The sequence below is a fragment of the Syngnathus scovelli genome, chromosome 5 (assembly GCF_024217435.2).
Source record: "Syngnathus scovelli strain Florida chromosome 5, RoL_Ssco_1.2, whole genome shotgun sequence".
Classification (NCBI taxonomy): domain Eukaryota; kingdom Metazoa; phylum Chordata; class Actinopteri; order Syngnathiformes; family Syngnathidae; genus Syngnathus; species Syngnathus scovelli.
The window spans coordinates 13,836,290-13,856,708 of record NC_090851.1 but is presented as its reverse complement, the minus strand read 5'-3'; the positions used below and the strand labels follow the sequence as shown (position 1 = coordinate 13,856,708).

General features: G+C 42.0%; 3 protein-coding genes across 6 annotated transcripts in view; 1 reads left to right on the top strand and 2 right to left on the bottom strand.

Annotated features, from left to right (window-relative positions):
* sh3pxd2aa (SH3 and PX domains 2Aa) overlaps positions 1–1,359 on the bottom strand; it is a 108,881-nt gene extending 107,522 nt beyond the window's left edge. Inside the window, exons 1-2 of one of the 2 annotated variants that reach the window (XM_049720764.2) lie at positions 893–1,359; positions 510–597 (exon numbers count right to left, since the gene is read on the bottom strand). In XM_049720764.2, the coding sequence (XP_049576721.1) occupies positions 510–597; positions 893–960 (156 nt within the window). In that variant the 5' untranslated portion in view covers positions 961–1,359. The remainder of the gene's footprint in view (positions 1–509; positions 598–892) is intronic. The other variant, XM_049720765.2, reaches the window with a different exon arrangement.
* A 520-nt stretch (positions 1,360–1,879) lies between these two features.
* stn1 (STN1 subunit of CST complex) lies at positions 1,880–5,558 on the bottom strand. Of its 3 annotated transcripts, XM_049720784.2 has the most exons (10): positions 5,427–5,558; positions 4,929–5,058; positions 4,724–4,819; positions 4,558–4,629; positions 3,925–4,098; positions 3,594–3,705; positions 2,766–2,916; positions 2,532–2,684; positions 2,406–2,478; positions 1,880–2,328 (listed from the first exon to the last, which is right to left on the bottom strand). In XM_049720784.2, the coding sequence occupies exons 2-10, from the start codon at positions 5,047–5,049 to the stop codon at positions 2,171–2,173; spliced, it is 1,110 nt and encodes a 369-aa protein (XP_049576741.1). In that variant the 5' UTR covers positions 5,050–5,058; positions 5,427–5,558; the 3' UTR covers positions 1,880–2,170. The 3 variants fall into 3 exon arrangements, with proteins under 3 accessions (XP_049576741.1, XP_049576742.1, XP_049576743.1); XM_049720785.2 differs by lacking the exon at positions 5,427–5,558 and having other exon boundaries at positions 2,562–2,684; positions 4,929–5,195; XM_049720786.2 differs by lacking the exons at positions 4,558–4,629; positions 4,724–4,819.
* A 19-nt stretch (positions 5,559–5,577) lies between these two features.
* The window catches only part of LOC125969076 (STE20-like serine/threonine-protein kinase), a 45,242-nt gene continuing 30,400 nt past the window's right edge, over positions 5,578–20,419 (top strand). The window contains exons 1-9 of the mRNA XM_049720771.2: positions 5,578–6,263; positions 8,148–8,312; positions 14,260–14,308; positions 15,042–15,191; positions 16,926–16,998; positions 17,105–17,299; positions 18,387–18,468; positions 19,424–19,555; positions 19,746–20,408. Of these exons, the coding sequence (XP_049576728.2) occupies positions 6,114–6,263; positions 8,148–8,312; positions 14,260–14,308; positions 15,042–15,191; positions 16,926–16,998; positions 17,105–17,299; positions 18,387–18,468; positions 19,424–19,555; positions 19,746–20,408 (1,659 nt within the window). The 5' untranslated portion in view covers positions 5,578–6,113. The remainder of the gene's footprint in view (positions 6,264–8,147; positions 8,313–14,259; positions 14,309–15,041; positions 15,192–16,925; positions 16,999–17,104; positions 17,300–18,386; positions 18,469–19,423; positions 19,556–19,745; positions 20,409–20,419) is intronic.

Here is a 20,419-nt window from a genome sequence, read left to right as displayed (position 1 = left end):
TAAATGCAGATTATTTCTACTTTGTACATTGTAACTTAAAACAGCAATCTAAGTATGTTTCCATTGAAGATATAGTTAACCTGTTTTGAACAAATGAATTAAATTTGAAACATCAGGTTTGCTCTGCTTTGCAATAAAAATGTTGTAATGAAAAACTATACTATACTTTCACATTTGATGAGCACTTTCAAAATTACAGCTACAATAACCAGCCCGACAGATGCATTTTTGACTTCCAGCATGGTGCAAATATCTCCTCAATCCATTTTAATCAATATGCAATAATGCTATTCTTAGCAGATTATCGCAACGTGTGCTGCCATTTGATCGGACATGGTTATGAGAGACGACCCTGAATCGTCTGTGATGAAATGATTCCCACCTTATTTAAGGTTTTATCAGAACAACTAGGCTAGATTTATGTCTGGAAAACAGCGTAGAGTGGTGAGGATGCAGCTGCAGACCGTGGGCATTAAATCGTGCAGACAAAGATGAGCAAGGCAACTCACGTAATGTTTCGATGGATTGCGCCTTTTCTCCACGTCCACCACTTTGACGTCCAGCACAGTCCGAACCTGCATCTTGACCCTGCAAAAGCTGTACATAAACGCGCCTTGCAGACAGCTGCTGTAGCTCGAATCACACCGAATAAATCCCTGCATTCATCGTCCGATTCCCAGCCAGTTCGGAGAAAGACGTCAGCTCCTTGTCGGCCAGTTTGGCAATCGTTCCATTCGCCCAATCACCACCAATCCAATTATAAACTTATCAATAGTCCGTCCAAGAAAACGCTGTGCGTAAACCCTCGGTGACATACGCTGTCAGGGCTCCTCCGGTTCGCCACAAAAAAAAAAAAAAAAAAAAAAAAAAAACGCCGGAAGAAGGCAATCACCTTAAATTCTTGGGAAATTGACGAGAGTCCCTTTGTGTCTGTCTCGGTGGCCACGAGACCCTCCGCATACCTGGACGTCACAGTCTAGTTGTTGGAAGATAGCTGGTCAATCCAGTGTCAAACGCTTCTCGTATTCTATTTGCCGCAGGGATTTGGGAAAAGAGTGGCACGTGCTTCTCATACGTCCACGGGGCTACTTTGAATAAAATACTCGTGAGGAGGATAGCTGACAACGTATCGCTCGGTTGGTAAATCAATGCAGGAACCGAGTCGTCCTAAAATAACTTTTCTTTCAGGCTTGGCAGTAGACTGTTACGTATTGAAAAAGACAAGGGTGGTCCACAAATACTGTCCTGATTCATTGAGTTGTTTCCAAGGCCGCGTCGGATCGTTTCAGCTGAACACCGCAGGCACTGAGTCATGAGCTGCTTTCTGGCCGGAGACATGAGGAGCTGCAAGTGTGGCTACAGATGTTCCGCCGAGGACCAATCAGATGCAAGCATTCTCAACGTGAACGCGCCCACTTCATGCTGCCCCCCTGTACACTTTGCTTCAGATGCACATGAACGTTTATTTGACCCAAAAAAAAAAATCTGAAGAACAGCAGACGTCCGTGGAGCACCAAGAAGTCTAAATTGAATACATTAATAATTTAGTTTTCATTTCAATTTTAATATCTATTAATTTGAAAGTAAGGGCGGAATGGTGATCGACGTCCACCTAACAGCGCAGATGTAGAAGGTTCGACTCCAGGTTTCAGCCTCCTATGTGGGGTTTGCAAGTTCTTCTCGTACCGGTTTGGGTGCTCTCTGAATATTTTAGTTTCCTCTCAATAAAAACGTGTGTAAAGTGTTGTCTATGTGTGTCATGGCAACCACTTCAGGGTGTACCCCACCTACTGTCCCAAGTCAGCTGAGATAGGCGCCAGCACAACTGTGATCCTCATGAGGAGAATAATAATAGATTGAATAGATATTTTGAGTCCACTTATTTCAGATTTCATTTATTTCATTTTGGCAACTGTGCATGATGAAGTCGCTGTCACGTCAATCGCAGTGGATGAACATAACTAAATTCACTTTACAGAGATTTAAAATGTACAGTAATTGCGACATAAACACAAAATACAATGTATAGGTTCATGAAAAACAATGTAATACATACTGCATAATCCTTAAAATATGTATAATTTTGGGAATAAATAAAAGATACGACCAGATTATATAAATCTATTTTTTATGTAAATAATTAAGAAACATAGTAATCACCAACCCCAGACTAAAACATAGTAAAGTAGTTATCTCTGGTACTGACAATGTCACTCTTGCACTCCAATGATTTGAGAACCAGCTCAAGCACTGGCTTGCTCACATTCAAACTGTAGCGCTGTCGTACTGAAGACAGAATGTGCAAGATGTGGCAGCCCGTCTCTCGATCTAAAGAAACAAGGAAACTGTCGTGAGAACACAAGTGTTCTACCTGCAGGAGTTGGTCATAAAATGGGGTCACTTACACTTTTCTTTTTTTGAGTCCTCTCTGATTATGTCTTTAACGATCATAAGAAGATCTTTATCCTGTGCAGTCACCTAGCAAGAAACAAAAAGTGTCAAAAAGGACCACAATGATCCTTTGCACTGACCTTGAGTTCTTCATCTTTTCTGTTTCCTACAAAATAGACTTCATCTTGGGACTTCATCCGTTGGTACACAATGCCCTCATCCTGTAAAATTTTCAAGGCCTCTTTAAGGAGTATTCTTAGTTGCTGGTATGTAGATGGACCCGCCACAGGCTCCTAAAACAGCAGCATATAATCATGATAGTCCATTACTTCTTAATAATGTTCTTGTCAGTGTCAGTCAATGGTGAGGCGCACCTGGTCTGCATGTGCTGTTTCATTACAGCTGAGGAACAGAGGCTGCAGGAGGTCCTGAATATCATAAGGTCTGAACTTGCTCACAGACCTCCGCTCTAATAAATCTTTGATGATATGTGTTGCCTTACTGAGGGAACTGAAGGGAGACTCACTGAAAACCAGACAGACAAAAATGGAGCTGAAACACTTGATATCACTTTTCAAGTCTTTCCAACAAGAACCTCTTTCTTACGTACTATTCATATATATATATATATATATATAGATAGATATATATATATATATATATACACACGCACGCACGCACGCACGCACACACACACACGCACACACACACACACACAAATATTATATTTTCTTTATGTATTGGCCTGCCTGGTGACTTACGAAAACTAGCTTTGTAGCTATAAAATTCGGCATATCTATATTTGGTTTTATACTGATGTTCATTAATGTGCATTGTCCCTCTTCAAATAAATAAATAAAACCGTGTATTGAGGCGCGAATGGGCTAAAACTCTTCAGACGTGTGTCATTGTGGTATGAAAAAAGTTTGATTGTACTCATTGTAGTCAACTGTTGATTTACTCTAGTGAATTCAATTCTAAAACATTAGTTTACCTGGAGCTTTTAATTTAACCCTTTTGGGGCTTATGCGCCACCCTGTGTTAGAACCATAGAATTACATTTTTTAAAAAGTAAAAAAGCACAAATACTAAGCAGGTATTGCAATACGACTCCAACAGCACATCTTACGCCATATACTGCAAGTTTTGGCATCTATATGTAAATGTGTTTTTTTTTTTTTGTGGGGGGGCAACATTTTTACCTAGCAGTGTTGGTTTTTAGATGGAGTGGTTTGTTATACAATTCTCTGTACAGCTGTAAAACCTCAATCATCCATTCGATCTGGACTGCCATGACTGGGTCGTTCACTTTATCTGCATACACACAGCATAAAAGTAATGGCCAAAAGATGGAGATTGTTAGGTTGGCTGAGCGCCTAACAGACGGTCAGGTATGTATATGGACCACCCATCATGAGACAGCATTACTAAAATGTACATCTTTACTTCTACAGCTCGTGTCTTTACGACCGTAAGTAATTGATGATTAAAACAGGAAATGTAAAGAAACACGGAAAGTGTCACTTGACTCACAGTACATGTAGGCTATAATTTCTCTTTGTTGTCTTGACGTCTTCACTCGTCCTCTGACTCGCAGAAGCTCTCCAATCTCTACGCGGCTGTGGGTCTGCTGGGCATGTCTCAGCTTTTTCCGTTCAACAGCTAGATTAAAGCCTCCCTGAAGGCTATCCTCAGGTTTCCCCATGTCTAAAGTAAAAAAAAAACACTGTCCAGTTGTATTTAATGATTACTTAGACATCAATTTTGCAATAATCAATTATTTCCACTGACATTTAATGAGAGGCAGACAGCACTCTGAATTGATCACCAGTTAACCATTTAAATTAAACGTTTTTAGGATTGCTGGAGCAATCTGCAAAGACAATTTAGGTATGTGTGGTGAAAACATGTAAACAGAACAAAAAACAGTGCGTAATCCCAGTATCAAAACAAAACCTGTCTCACTGTGAGAGAACAGTGGCGCTTGGATTGATGATAAATTGTATAATGATAATGACGCCCACCCCAAAAATGCTGCTCATCTAATTCATTTTAAAGCTGCATTGCATGGTCATGCCAATACTTGATAAACGCCATGCACAGTGGCTTTTCCCTTTTTCAGTACATACTCAAAAATTGAATTTAAAAATCACAAATAATATTTACCAGAATTCACCTCTTCTTTAAACAGGTCATTTTTCCAACACATGCAGTTTATGACACCAGTGCCATCGTCCACTGTTTCAAAAAAAAAAAAAGAAAAAGCGAGAGAGCGATTGTGATTGTGTTTGGCATTATCACTAAAACTGTAAAACATTATTTCCAAATTCACCCCCATAACAGAAGAAGTCCTCTCTTTCCCGCTTATAAACGACTGTCCCAAGAACATCGATCTTGTGGATCGGATGTGACTTGTAGAAATAAATATCTGATGACAGACAGACGGAAAAGAGACTTATTAGTAGTACCATAGCTTCGATTCCTGCAGTGTTCCAAAGCAAATTTCCTGGATCGCAGAGAGCATGCAAACAGTTTACCTGACACTTGACAGGATTCCTTCATGTCGAGGATGTCTGTGATATGGAGCCTGGCGAAAGCAGAAAAGATCGGATCCAATCCCCACAACATGGATGGTAGCTCTACTTCATCTTCATCCATTGTACCAACCTAATGGAGATAGCTCATTTTGAAAAGATAGTGGTTATGCTTAAGAAGCATTTTCTTTGCCGTGCTCAAGCAAGGAAGATAGCTAGATTGTTATGTAGCTTTTCGTCCGCAACATTGGTCACGTGACGCACTTTAAAAAAATGTGTATATAGGTTGTTGTTTTTTTGTTACTGGACGGCGTATGAGTGTGAATGTATATTACAATAATTTAATAAGTGGTATAAATTTGTATAATTAAATACATTTTAAAAAACGGTTCAAACAGCGCGCCTTCGATGAACACTGATGGTGCATGGGACTTGTAGTTAAACCTACACACAATAGTACAAAAGAAACAATGCCACATGCCGACCACGAATGTCACTCACCACTCTCCCGAATTTGCCGTTACAACGTAAACAGTAATTTGACCCAAAACGACCTGTTTCGTTGGTCGTCCTTGTAGATAGAGACAACAAACGACTTGATTGTCCGCGCCAACTATCAACAAGAACTTGAAAAGAAAGAAACGCGACGTCGCGCGCACGCGTGGGCGCGCATTGGTACTAAATCCGCTAGATTACCAAACCCAACCGAGGGAGGATGAATGTTTTAGCTAATGCAGAACTACGTTCTACGTGTAATATAACCGGACTTGGTGTTAAAAGTTTTTAATATTTTTACTGCTCGGAACTACTTGGAAGAAAATTCGCTTTACTCTTTTTCCACTTTGGTTGAAGAAGGGAACCCACAGGGCCACTGGTCGCTCGGAGTAGGTACAAGCCCTTGGTACTCCTTAGCATTAAATGAATGGCATCGTTCGAGTAGATTTCTGATGCCGCGACGAGTCCAGGAGACTCAACACCATTTGGATGACCCAAGTGACCCACGATGGACAAAAGAGCACAGAATTCTCTGGACTGGTCAGTGGAGAGTCAGAGGCTAAGCTAGGTTTTGGACTGTTATCAAAACCTACGGTGGTCATCAGACTTTACAATACTTGTCTGCTTTATATATGGTGTCACAATAGAAAGAGATTCAACTTTTGATTTGTTTGGCATTTTCCATGCTTCAGTATGTCATTCTTTAACTTACGTAAAATATTTAAATTGGGAACTGAGAAGAAGAAGAAACAATACGAGAATGTCCGACGAGATGAAAACCCGGAGGAAATATGGACCATTATCGGTGAATTGGGAGATGGAGCCTTTGGAAAAGTGTTCAAGGTAAGTAATGTCAAACTTTTCGTGTTCTTTTAAATACAGACCCGTTTCTGTAACTGTACCCAGAAGGCTACAAGCAGCAAGTGCCATGAGCAGTGTCAGTTGAGACGTTTTTTGTTTTTTTTACTGAGACCCACCCACCTTCCATAAAAGCCACACACAAACAACTTTGTGACAGAACTGTGTCAAATATGTCTGAGAGGACCTTCTCATTCACACGATGGTCTACATCTCATCAGTATAAATTTGTTGCATTGCTAATAGCACCAAAACAACCAAGGATATTTAAAACTATCTTTTACTTTCTATTTGTATGCTCATCAAGTGGTTCTAAAATGTGCATGTCCAATTTAGAAAAGTAAACACTTGTGTGTTGCATATTAGTGACTGAATCCAAAATGTCCATAAAAGTAGAGTGATTAATTGGATTTTTTTTTCATGTGGCAATAAACAAAGAAGACGTCCATCCATCCATCCATCCATTTTGGTAGGCCGATTGATCACTCCAAATTGTCCCTAGGTGTGAGTGCGAGTGCGAATGGTTGTTTGTCTCCGTGTGCCCTGCGATTGGCTGGCAACCGGTTCAGGGTGTCCCCCGCCTACTGCCCGATGACGGCTGGGATAGGCTCCAGCACGCCTGGGACTAAGCGGTTCAGAAAATGGATGGATGGATGGATGGATGGATGGATGGATGGATGGATGGATGGATGGATGGATGGATGGATGGATGGATGGATGGATGGACAAGAATTTCTAATTAATGTTTTCCGATTTGATTAGTGTGAATACCAGTCAAATAGCAGTTCTCGAGTGTCTGCTTCATTTCATAAGTAGAAGCAAAGGGCACTGTTATGCACCCAGAGGTTTTTGTAGGAAATCAAGAAAATATATGTCAAACCATTGCTAGAAGCACCGTTACTAGAAGTAGTGTTTCTGAGCAATTTTTTTTTTATCTCATTTCATGTTGTCATTTATCCACTACTCGTTATTGCACAATGACTTTGTCACAAGTGGCCAAACTTGCTTCATCCCAGACCCATAGAAAGCACAATACATGAACAACTGATGATTTTTATATTTACAGTTCAAATTAAAAATCATCATTGGCTACTGTCCTGCTCACTGACAGGAGGTTTGAATAGTCCACTGGACATGACAAATTTTACACAGATAGAATACTTAGTTAAAGAAATCTCTGGGATTTTATCAGTTTTCCAGAACGTACTACTGAACATGGCAGATCACAAGGTAAGGATGTACAGTATTCCATCTCACTGTGGCAGCTTCATTTAACTTTTTCTGATCGCAGAAGACAAATGGAATACATTTCCACAAGAAGTTGGTTGGGAGCTTCACAGACATCTTTACCACATGAGATTGCATTTAGTCTAATGAGAGCCATATCGTGCTGAATCAAATTTTTGGAGCATTTAGCCATGTTAAAATGTTTGCAATTGCCAAAACCACTGTTCACTCAGCTTGGAGGCGCAGCATTCCTGCTCATTCCTCCTCTCGACAAAATGATCGGGTGCCCCCAAATCTCTGGGCAGAACATTTATTTTTGCTCTTTTTGGGCTGAGCTTCTGGAAGAATAGAAAAGCGGTCTGTCCTTTCACTCTTCAAAATGTTCTTTTATGAGTAAACCTTTCTACTTTCAAAATAGGCCATGCAACCTGTGCCTTCTCTTCAGTTAAACAAACAGGTTCATTTGCTGGTCATGATCAGGTGGTCACAACACAGGGACTATTGTAATGGTCCACATGAGACCTTGACTCAGTCAATCATTTGAAGATGCCTATTCTAGATCATTACCAAAAGATAAACACTGCAACTCTTACTCAAACTCAAAATAATGCATTTTCATAACCATCCATTTGCATTCTACAGGCTCAGAACAAACAGACAGGTGTCCTCGCTGCTGCGAAAGTTATTGACACAAAGACTGAAGAAGAGTTGGAGGACTACATGGTAGAGATTGACATCTTGGCCTCATGTGATCACCAAAATATTGTCAAACTGCTTGATGCTTTCTATTTTGAGGGCAAACTCTGGGTAAGTAACTGCATGCTGAGCAATACATCAAAGTAATGTTTCCCTGAAGGTGGTTAGTGTTTGCAAAATGTTGCAAAACATATTTATTTGTAAACCTTGTTTCAAATACGGCAGTTTATACAGCTTGAATATTGCAAGATATTGAAATGCTTCCATAGCTTAACACATTGTCTTACTGTATGCTTATCAAATTTCAGGGCCAAAGTTCACAAGACGTATTAAATAGCTTTTAACTGTTAATCATCATACAGGATTATTATAGCTCTGTCAAAATTGGACTTTTTTTTATTTTGGTACCTAGACTGTGTTTTACATTGTTACCCTATGGTGTTACTTAATATCTTATGAGACAAATGCCATATGTACTGATTTGCATTACAACCAAAAACCACACAGAGTATCCTTAAATTAGGGCTTGCCAAGCTATTTTTAAAAACTGAGAGCGACTGCAGTACTAATTAATTCCTAGGGATACCTGTAGGTCACACACAATTATGTGAAGACACTGATCATGTTACTGACTTCTCGCATCATCATCATCGGTTTAAAGTCCGTTTTCCAGGCGCCGCTGGGTTGGACTGGGTTCTTGATATGGCTTTCTTCCACCGGGAACGGTCCATGGCCATCTCGTGGTTGATGCCGAGTGCCTTCATGTCGGCTGACACGGTCGTCTGCCAGGTCTTTTTAGGTCGGCCACTGGGTCTTGTTCCCTCTACGTTATACGACATAACTTTCTTCACCCAGTCGTTCTCGTCCTTCCTCACTACATGTCCGTACCATCGCAGTCTGCTTCTCCTCACCACATCCACTATGGCCTCCACTCCCATCTTCTTTCTCAGCTCTGCACTGGGTTTTTTCTCCCTCATTGACACACCACACATCCATCTGATCATCCTCATTTCTGCTCTGTTTAGTTTTTCTTCGTGTTCTGTTTTCAGGGCCCATGCCTCACTTCCGTACGTCATACTACTTCTGACGCAGGCGGAGTACACTTGGCCTCTCATCTTCAGGGATGGGGCCTTAGATGTTAAGAAGGGCATGAGTTCCCTGAATTTCTTCCACCCGCTTCTCACCCTTGCAGTCACTGCTTTGTCCACCCCACCATCAGCGTTAAGCATGTCTCCAAGGTAGCAGAAGCTGTCCACCACCTCGTACAGCTCCCCATCTACTATGAGCCCCTCTTGCTCAGCTGGGTCTGCTTGGGCGACTTCTCCCCTGCACCGCTTGCATTTGAAGGTCTCACTTGCAGCTAGTAGGCTGCCTTTTACTCCGCTGCATCTCCGGTGTACCCATCTCTGACAACCCTTGCACCGGATAGAGTTAGCTTGCACCCCCTTCCCGCAAACTCCACATGGCCATGCTCCTGACTGTGGTACCACTCCCAGGCCAGCACCACCGACCATGACCTTTGATTTTGCCGCATTCACCTTCATTCCTTTCACTTCCAGGCAGGTCTTCCATGCTGCTAGCTTCCTAGCTAGGTCTTCTCGACTGTGAGCCATCAATACCAGGTCATCCGCCTAGAGCAGCTCCCATGGTAGTCCACCCCTCACTTCCCTCGATACCACATCCATCACGATAGCAAACAATAATGGGCTGAGCACCGATCCCTGGTGCACCCCTACCCTTACTTCAAACCCATTACTGTCGCCAACTCCTGTTCTAACAGCTGTGCATGCTCTGCAGTAGAGAGTCATCACAGCCTTAACCAGTCCCTCTTCCACGCCCGACTTCCTTAGGGCCCATCTCACCACCTCCCTTGGCACCCTGTCGAATGCTTTTTCCAGGTCAACAAAAGCGAAGTACAACCTCTTCCTCTTCTCCTGGTGTTTCTCCTGCATCTGTCGGATGACAAAAATTGCGTCTGTTGTACCTTTACCAGGCATGAAGCCATACTGCATCTTGTCCACCTCTACCCGTGACCTCACCCTCCTTTCCAACACCCTCTCTAACAACTTCATTCCATGCTCCAGCAGCTTTATGGCCCTGTATGACCCGCATGCAAGTGGGTCCCCCTTCCCTTTGAATAGCGGCACCAGGATGCTTCTTGTCCAGTCCTCCGGAATGTGCCCCTCAGCGATGACACTGTTACACAGGTCAGTCATCCACTGCACACCGACGTCTCCCGCTGCCTTTAGCATCTCTGCCACCACTCCAGATGGTCCAGCTGCCTTTCCATCCTTCATGGCTTTCATGGCTTTCCCCACTTCCGTTCGCGTGATCTGGCCACATTCACCCTCCACTTCGTCGCATCCCACCTCTCCATCCCAGTCATTCTCCACATTCAGCAGCTTCTCCATGTACCTTCGCCATACTTCCTTCACTCCTCTGTTGTATGTCACGATGTTGCCATCCTCATCCTTTACACAGTTTGCACCGGTCACATCACGCCTCTCCTTAACCATTTGCTTTGCTATCTTGAAGAAGCTCTTTCGTCCTCTCTCACTCTCCAGTTCACTTGCAAATTCTTTCCTCTTGGTCTCTTGGGCCTCCCACACCGCTGTCTGTGACGCCCTCCTTGCTTCTACATACCGTGCTCGGTCTGCCTCCCTTTTAGATTTCTTCCATGCTTTATGGCACCTCCTCTTCTCATTCACCGCTCTTTCGACGCTGTCGTTCCACCACCATGTCTCTCTTTGTCTTGCTTTACCCTTTGACCATCCGCACACCTCCTCTGTAGCTTCAAGCAGAGCCTTCTTCATTGCCTGCCACTTGCCATCCACACCACCCGACTTCATCGTCTCCTCCACTTCTTCTGCTATATGCTCAATCTTCTCCCTAAACTCATTTTTACTCCCTGCGCTATGTAGCTTCCACACCTTCAACTTGGGAGGATGCTTCTTAGCCCCCACCTTCTTGATTCGCAGAGTTAAGTCTCCGATGACTAGGCGATGCTGGGACACACACTCTTCTCCGGGGATTGCCTTGGCATCCCTGACCAGGTTGCGGTCCTCCTTTCTGACCATTATGTAATCTATTGTGCTCTTGTAGCCACCCGAACTGTATGTTACTAATTTGGCTTCGTCCTTCTTGAAAAGCGTGTTGCACAGCACCAGCTCCAGTGTATCGCCCAACTCTAGGATCCTCTCTCCTTCTGCGTTCCGCATGCCGTACCCCTGTCCCCCATGTACCCCCTCAAAGCCATCTGACTCCCTCCCCACGTGTCCATTCAGATCACCTCCCAGAATTATGACCTCATTCTGGGGGATCCCTGACAGCACCATGATGGCCTTGTCCCAGAACGCATCCTTCTCGTCCTGACTTCTGCCAACTTGAGGGGCATAGATTGAAATTACGTTTGTCAGGCGCTTCCCAACGATCAACTTCACAAAGATGATCCGCTCATTTACCCTGCTAAAGCTGAGCACTTGATCTATCCACTTTTCAGCGATAAGTACTCCAACACCACCAGTCCCTTCATTGCAGCCTTGCCAGAAGAACTTGTACCTTCTGCCGAGTGCACCCAGCATCCTTGCACTTCCACCCTTCCATCTCGACTCCTGGACACAGCAGACATCCACCCTTCTCCTGTGTAGAGCCTCAACCACCTCCCCGGATCGGTGCGACATGCTGCCGATGTTCCATGTAGCCACCCTAACACGTGCCTCCTGCCCCTCGCTATTCCGGTTCAGGCCTCCCCACAGTCCATCGGGCTGAGAGCCGTCATATCCACCTGCGGTTTGGCCTCCTTTTCCATCATTCTTTTTGTCGTAGGCTGATGAAAATGCCCACGGGGTACTTAAGGCTGTACCCCGCCTCTTCTGTGTTTGTCTAGCCATACTGAGAATATTTTTGGAGCAAAAAGTTTTTACAGTCGGATGCCCTTCCTGACACCAACCCAAGGGGAAATTGATTTTCTGTAGGGGTTGACTCCCTTAGCCCATTCCTCTCCCGAGGAGCCCACTGGGCAGTGGTACTATTTAACCCATAGTTGGGGGCTGGTTTGTGGGCACCAGGGCGTGTCCACACACCGGTGGGCCTGCGTGCCACACGTCTAGGGGCCAGACCTCCTCCGAGTCCCTTGTAGTTTTGCCTGGGTCCGTGTTGTACCCAGTTACCATTTGTCGCCGCGTGGAGGCACTACATAGGGCTTGCTGTTAGAGAGGCTATGTACTGGCAGGGAGAGACTTACGCACTCAGCTCTCCCGTTCGCATACTGCTAGCCAGCGGTGAGGGTTGACAGTGAGAAGTGACATACACTGGGCACTCCACCAACACACTAGACGCATCACAACAACCCGACTTGGTCTTATGAAGTCAGACACTGACTTCTCGCAATATTTAGGAAACAGTTATGCAACACTTCTTTGATAGTCGCTTTTACAACATTCCCCCAAAAGTAATGTCCCATCACTGGTGAGCTACATGTACAAAAGAGTAGGCCTGGGGCTACCCAAGTGATCCTTAGAGGCTACCCGGTGCCTGCGGGCACCACGTTGGTGACGACTGCTTGTGTCCCCAAATGAATAAAAAGCGTGTCTGATCAATGGCTGTTATAACACGATTGAATAACTGTGTGTATAAATTATTAAGAGTATTTACACAGATTCACATGATAAAATATATAGATTAATAGGAATATGTACACATTGATTGGCATGATAAGTAAAACAGTATAAAAGTATAAAAATTATATACATAAGTTTGTATAAACTAACAAAAATATGCTGTTGCTATCTCTTCACCTCCTATATAAGAAACAATGCTAAGAAAATATCCTTCATTGTACATACAGTGCGTTTCATAGATGAAAATCAAAGATGTAACAAGCACTTTTTCAATTTACAAGTACCTTTCATCGTGTGTGGAATAATTCAATCCTTGGATACTTTGAACCCTCAAGGGGAAAAAAAGTCTTATTTGTGCATTCGCATTTGTCAAACAAATATGCTTGGGAGGAAACTGCGGTCCCAGGCCATAAATAATGCCGCTGCTCTGTGGGAGCCATTGTATAACAATTCAGCCACTGAAACAACTGCTCGCCTACAGAAAAACATACAATAGTGTGCAACTGCATGTTGAATAGCCAAGATTGTTTTGAGTCTTAAGTCATTTTCAGTCCTCTATGGGCTTTGTTACTATAAGTGGATCAGTCTTAAAAAGCCCCTCTCAACTGTGGAATGCCGATAAACCACAGTGAAAAGTTCGGGCTAGTATTTTCTTACAGGTGCTTAAACAATTGATTTTGAATACGGAATGTCTATAAATAACACTAGTGCCTCAATGAAAACATGAAACAAAATAGCTTTTCTCAGTGGTTGAACCAAAGCACAGTCTGACTTCCTTTCATAGCAGTGATTTAAAATAAAATTTCACCAACATTTTATGTACGAACTAGTAACAGATTTGCATCGTCCTCGAAGACAAGCTTTAATTTCGAAACATGCAAAAACATGCAAAAAGATTAGACTTGTTTAAGATCAATAGAAAATATGCTTCCAAAATCTGCACTTTATCACGTTCCCACTACTTGAGGGCCAGTGTGCATAGAAACTGTAATCCTATTTGCAGCAAAAGGGCTAAGGCCTATCTTAAGAGGTCTAGCTCGTAGCTGCGTGAAACCGTTTCCACAATGTGGCCCCAACTGGGCCAATCCTCTTACGCCACCAGCCCTATTGAACGATTCAAAATGGCTTTTAAGCACTCAGTCCTTCGTTACTTCACAGAGTTTATGCATAGCGTTTATGCTGAGATTTTATGATAAGACAACCTGATCGTTTACGTGTTAATTAATGACAGTGTGAAATGCACACGTTGCCTCCACATATGTATGAGAGTGAACATCCAGTACCATAAATCATTCCTGGAAGAGCTCTTGTTTCGTTAACGTGAATGATCAGCTTTATATTTCTTGTTGATTGGTTTAATGTTTAGTTTATGCTTGTTGATCAGTTATTGATGATTCACTAATAAAATAAGTAAATTTTGTTTCCACCAATGTTGGTAGATTCTCATCGAGTTCTGTGCGGGAGGTGCTGTAGATGCTGTTATGTTAGGTGAGTCCACTTGTTATATATTTTTTTACTAAAATGTTTCATCCATGATTTATTTAATCCAGGGGTCGGGAACCTTTTTGATGGACAGAGCCATAAATGCCCATTTTTAAAAAATAATTGCCTGTGAGAGCCATATCCATCCATCCATCCATCCATCCATCCATTTTCTGAACCGCTTAGTCCCCACGGGGGTCGCGGGCGTGCTGGAGCCTATCCCAGCCGTCATCGGGCAGTAGGCGGGGGACACCCTGAACGGGTTGCCAGCCAATCGCAGGGCACACAGAGACAGACAACCAATCGCACTCACACTCACACCTAGGGACAATTTGGAGTCTTCAATCGGCCTACCAAGCATGTTTTTGGAATGTGGGAGGAAACCGGAGTGCCCGGAGAAAACCCACGTGGGCCCAGGGAGAACATGCAAACTCCACACAGAGAGGGCCGGAGGTGGAATCGAACCCGCACCCTCCTAACTGTGAGGCGGACGTGCTACCCAGTGCACCACCGAGCCTCCAAGAGAGCCATATCATTTTAAAAAAAAAAACAATACATTAAATACAATTAAATCCATGTATTTTAATTAAGATTTTTTGAGTGTACTAATGTATTCTTTTTAATAATGTTTTTAATGTCGCCAAAAGAGCCATATTTGGCTCGCGAGCCATAGGTTCCCGACCCCTGATTTAATCCATATATATGTTCTATCTGTATTTTGTGTCCATTACCTTTTCAGAACTAGAGAGAGCCTTGACAGAGCCACAAATTAAGGTGGTGTGCCGACAGACTCTACAGGCCCTTGTCTACCTCCATGACATGAAAATCATCCACAGAGACCTTAAAGCTGGCAACATCCTGCTCACTCTAGATGGTGATGTTAAATTGGGTAAGGAAGGATCTGTAAAATCTTGTCCTGTCATCAAGGAGCGTGGTTTCATATATCAAATATTCTTGCAAAAGACCCACTTGAATTAATTACCACATTTTCCGGACTATAAATCGCTCCGGAGTACAAGTCGCACCAGCCATAAAATGCACAATAAAGAAGGAAAAAACATATATGTCGCACCGGAGTACAAGTCGGAATTTGGGGGCAACTTTATTTGACAAAATTCAACACCAAGAACAGACATGAATAGGCAATAACAGGCTTAACCATACGGTATGCTAACGTTACATAAACACAAACGAGGAACTGAGACCGTGCCTGACGTAACATATTAACAGTTATTCAAATAACTATAACATAAATAACAAGTTTATCAAGCCATCCATGTTACTCCAAATCATTAAATCCATGGACATCTTCATCCTCTGTGTCACTTATAAACAACGCCGCTGCTGACTGCGGAAGTACATGCGCCGCTGACGTCGGACTCATCGTTGGTTGAGGTTCCAATTATTCCACAGGCCTATACAACTATATATAAACTATATATCAAATAACTATAACATAAATAAAAATTTTATCAAACCATCCCAATCATTCCAAATCATTAAATCCATCGAAATCTTCGTCCTCTGTGTCACTTAAAAAAAAAACGCCGCTGCTGATTCCGGAAGTACATGCGGTGCTGACGTCTGACTCATCCGTTGCAGTTCCAATTATTCCACAGGCCTCTATAACTATATATAAACAATAAATCAAATATTTATAACATAAATAACAACTTTATCAAACCATCCGTGTCACTCCAAATCATTAAATCCAACAAAATCATCGTCCTCTGTGTCATTTATAAACAACTCCACTGACTCCGGAAATCAGTGGATGGTTGAAGTGAGTGGATGTCAGACTCATCGTCAGTTGCAGTTCTAATTATTCCACAGGCTTAGCGCGCCCTCGTGCGGGTTAAAGTGAAAATAACGTGAAGTGAAAACTACTAGCAAGTAAGTAATGTGTTAAGGATCAAGTAATGTGTTAATAATTTCACAAAGGCGCTCCAGATTATAAATCCCACCCCCGGCCAAACTATGAAAAAAACTGCAATTTATAGTTCGGAAAATACGGAACCTACTTTTGCCCAAGTAAAATGTCAGTAATTCTCTATTTTACTTACTGGTACGCATTCTTTTTAATTTGCAAAGGTAACATTTCTGAATTGATACTTCAATTGTCTAGCAATGTAAACAGAACTGGTTTATTCAAAATTGTTTTATGTGCATGTGACACTAACCTCCAGGTATTTTTTTCAGTGAAAGAGATTTAAATTCTGAAAATAGCACAATAATGCACAACAAACATTCTGTATAGTGCTAAGTTACGCATGCTCATCTTTTATGATGATTGTACGTTCACATGACTCTTCTAGAATCATTGTACTTTTACCGTCATTTTTGTAAGCATTACAAAGTCATTCCTTGAATAAAAACGATTCCCAGATATTTGCAACCATTATTCCTAACATTTTATTAATCAAATGTAACACTACTAAAAGTTATAAAATAATTGTCAGGTGAGATCCTGCCTTTACGAAATAGCAAGTCTCAGATTCTACCAAGAAAATAAATTTTCATTTGGGCATTTTGTTTTGGTTGTATGATTTCATTTTGGTTTATCTAACTAATGTAGATTTCCTGTCACTAAGATCTGTTTTTATTTTTTTTACATGTATTTCAGCTGACTTTGGTGTTTCTGCTCGAAACACCAAAACACTGCAGAGGAGAGACTCTTTCATTGGGACACCATATTGGTGAGTGTGAAATAAAAAAATCTATGTATATATTTTGGGGGGCTCTGGCAAAACAAATGCATGTAGTAATTTAAGGTACAGAAATGCTCTACTTGTTCCGTTGCAGGATGGCCCCTGAAGTAGTCATGTGTGAGACATCTAAGGACCGTCCATATGACTACAAAGCTGATATCTGGTCACTCGGCGTTACCCTGATAGAGCTGGCGCAAATTGAGCCACCCAATCACGAGATGAACCCCATGAGAGTCCTTCTGAAAATTGCCAAGTCGGACCCTCCTACTCTGATGCAGCCATCACGTTGGTGGGTCTCAGCATTAAAACCTCATGGAAATTCTATCAATTCAAATTCTATTGTCTTGACATGTCAAGTCATGTTCTACACTGTATGATTTTTATCACAAAATCTTCACTGTTCATCCTGAATCGGTGATCTCCCGACAGTCTCCTCTCCAGTCCACATTACCAAAGAAGCTGAGGAGTGTTATCCCTTTGCAATTGGAGCACACCCTCTGGGGCCCCTTCTTAAAAAGAGGGGCCAACACCCCCGGGCTGCCGACATGTTGAACCCAACATATAAAAACGACTGCAAACTGCAAAGCTCTGCGGGGCTCCCACAAAGACACCAGTGATTCTAATTTTTAAAACCAGATCAAAACAACTTTTAATTTAATTTCATATTTGGCAGGTGGGAGGACCCTCCAGTGTCCCAACTATTTTTATACAAACAAAAAAGTTAATTCAATTTGTCACCTTTAAATGAAGAGACCTACTTGGGGGTAGATTTACCAAATGTTTTCAAGGACATAAATGAAGCTATTCATAAACAAATTTGAGGAATAAACAGCTGGCATCATAGTAAAAGATGGCAGTCTTAGTCGTGCGCAAGATTCCCACCAACAGTGCGCACATTCTGTTGGAGTGAATATGCAATTTAGCGCCTGCCATTTGGAATCTCAGTTAATTAGGCCTGTGTTGTGAGACGGCAATGGTGTCAAACTCAAGGCCCGGGGGCCAGATACGGCCCGCCGCATCATTTTATGTGGCCCGCAAAGACAAATTGTCTTCACTTTTAAAAATATCTTTTTTTAAAACTATTTGACCAGTTTTTACTAGTCTGATTTGAAAATGAATTATTTATCAGTTTATTTTGTAGCTTATACTGTATATAATATGAGGTGCTGATACATTTATTTGGGTTGACAGTCATAATGGCCCTCCGAAAGAAACTGACTACAATGCGGCCCATGAAAAAAAATGAGTTTGACACCCCTGTTGCTGCTCATTTTCCATCTGTTTATTAGACACTGGAAAAACATGTAAATAACGTTGGCGTTTCAGTTGACCTTTCGTCGGACTTACAATTGTCTATTTTATCTTGACCCTTTCAGGTCTCCAGAATTCAATGATTTCCTAAAGCGTTGTCTAGACAAAAATGTGGACAACAGGTGGAGTGCCGCACAACTTTTGCAGGTGCCTCCAAATGAACACTCTCAGAACTCTCTTCCATTTCTCTCAATTAAAAGTTGCTCACAGAAAATAAACAATAATCCTTGCACATGAATGCACATAAGACGCAGAGAGGGTTTTTCTTTTTTCATTGGTTGACATTGTTTGCCTGGTTACAGCTACTGTACATGCTTAAAGAGATATGCAAGCCAATCAGGATGCGTTCATGCACACTGACACAGCAAAGACTTATAATGCTGGTGCTTGAGAAGACGGCTTAAAGGGTTTTAAAAATACGGAATCACAGTTGCATTAAAGGGTTTGATTTTGAAGAAGCTCCATATCCTTGTGAACAACAAATTTGTGAGCCGTAAAAGGACAAGGTGACACGAAATTTACTTTGTAGTTATGTTAAAAGTTACATAGTATGTTTAAGACCTGTGCAAAGGGGGATTAGAATAAAGTCAAGAATGAAGGCAGTCATTTGTATATCAAACATTCAGTATTGGGTCATTCCATACTAACTGCACAAGGCTTCCCAGTTCAAGTCATGGGTTTTCCTGATTTATTTTATGTGAAATATACAAACAGATTTAGGATATCATGCAAAATTGTATTGTTCTACTCTTAATAGTTTTTATTCTATAGTTGTTTCAAATTTTAGAGTTATATCAAATTTATAGCATTTTTTTAATCTATTCAGGCAAAACTCACCACCTCACCTTTCTATTGCCACTGTCTCAAGAGTTGTTGTAGATGGAGAGGGGTGTACTATTCATAAAATTTAGCAAACCAAGTAAACCAACCAAACCAAAGTATTAACAGCAATGCTGGTGTAAAATATGTACTGAAACTACAATAATACCTATACTGTTTATTGGAAAAATAAATATCAGTACGACACACTGTAAAGTTGCATAGGAGATGGATTTGTGTGGTTCTTTTAATTTTGTTAATTTTTTTCTTGGTTTCTTGGCAGCATTCATTTGTTTCCAGAGTGACAGACAGCAAGCCTCTGAGAGAGATAATAGCTGAAGCCAAGGCTGAGGTGACTGAGGAGATTGAAGAGCACAAAGAGGAAGAGGAAGAAGAAGAAATTGAACCAAATATGGTATGCAAACCTTTAAACTGCATTCCTTTTTTTAGTATGAGCTGAAGGGTGCAGTGAAGCAATTACAAATATGCTGTAAATTTTGTGCTGCCCAAAGTTGAAATGTATTTTCTCATAAATTGATGCATTATTAAACACGATCAAGTTGGTTAAAAAAATAAGTGATTTGCTACATCTACCTTTGCTGCAGGGCCATAAACGTGCTCCCTCCGACGTGAGTGTTGCCAGTTCTGAGGATGAAAAGATTCTACTTTCTCCCACCATCTTGGAACCTGTTCCTGAGAAGGGTGAACCACGACTGGCCGTCACAACACCCAATGAGATCCCTGTCGCAAACCACGTATTGGTCACTAGCTTTGTGGAAGAGTCCACTACCCCTGCAGCCACAGAGCATGCAGAAAAGATGGAAGTAGAACCTGCCAAGGCCTTGTTGATCCTGCCTGCAAAGGAAATAGAGCCGCTTGAGATGCCTTCTCAAAACAAGAAAGAAGTTGACGCCGCTGAGGTTCCAGTCAATCCAGAAGCTACTGCAGAGATACCAAAAGTTGATACTTCTCCAGAGGAAAGAATAATTACTGTGGAGGAATCAATCACACAAGCAGAAGAGGACTCAAACAGACATGTTAAGGTGGCTTTACCAAGTCGGGATGAAGCTCTCTCAAAAGAGAAAGATGAAGCGAAGCCTATAGTAAAGAAGCATGCAGAAGATGAGAAGATTCTTCCAGACAAAGCTCAAAATGACAATTCCGACTCTGGTAGGAGCTCAACTGCAGATAATAGCAGCGTAGACCTGAATCTGTCCATCTCAAGCTTCTTGTCCAAAACAAAAGAGCCTGGATCAGTTTCCATTCAGGTACCACACAG

Bases quoted from the DNA above. Each gene is read 5' to 3' on its own strand.
- stn1 (XM_049720784.2), bottom strand. From the start codon at position 5,049: ATGGATGAAGATGAAGTAGAGCTACCATCCATGTTGTGGGGATTGGAT. The intron at 3,706-3,924 runs GTGAGTCAAGTG...GTGTGTATGCAG, and splicing joins AATTATAGCCTACATGTACT to ATAAAGTGAACGACCCAGTC. The intron at 2,479-2,531 runs GTCAGTGCAAAG...GTTTCTTGCTAG, and splicing joins GAAAAGATGAAGAACTCAAG to GTGACTGCACAGGATAAAGA.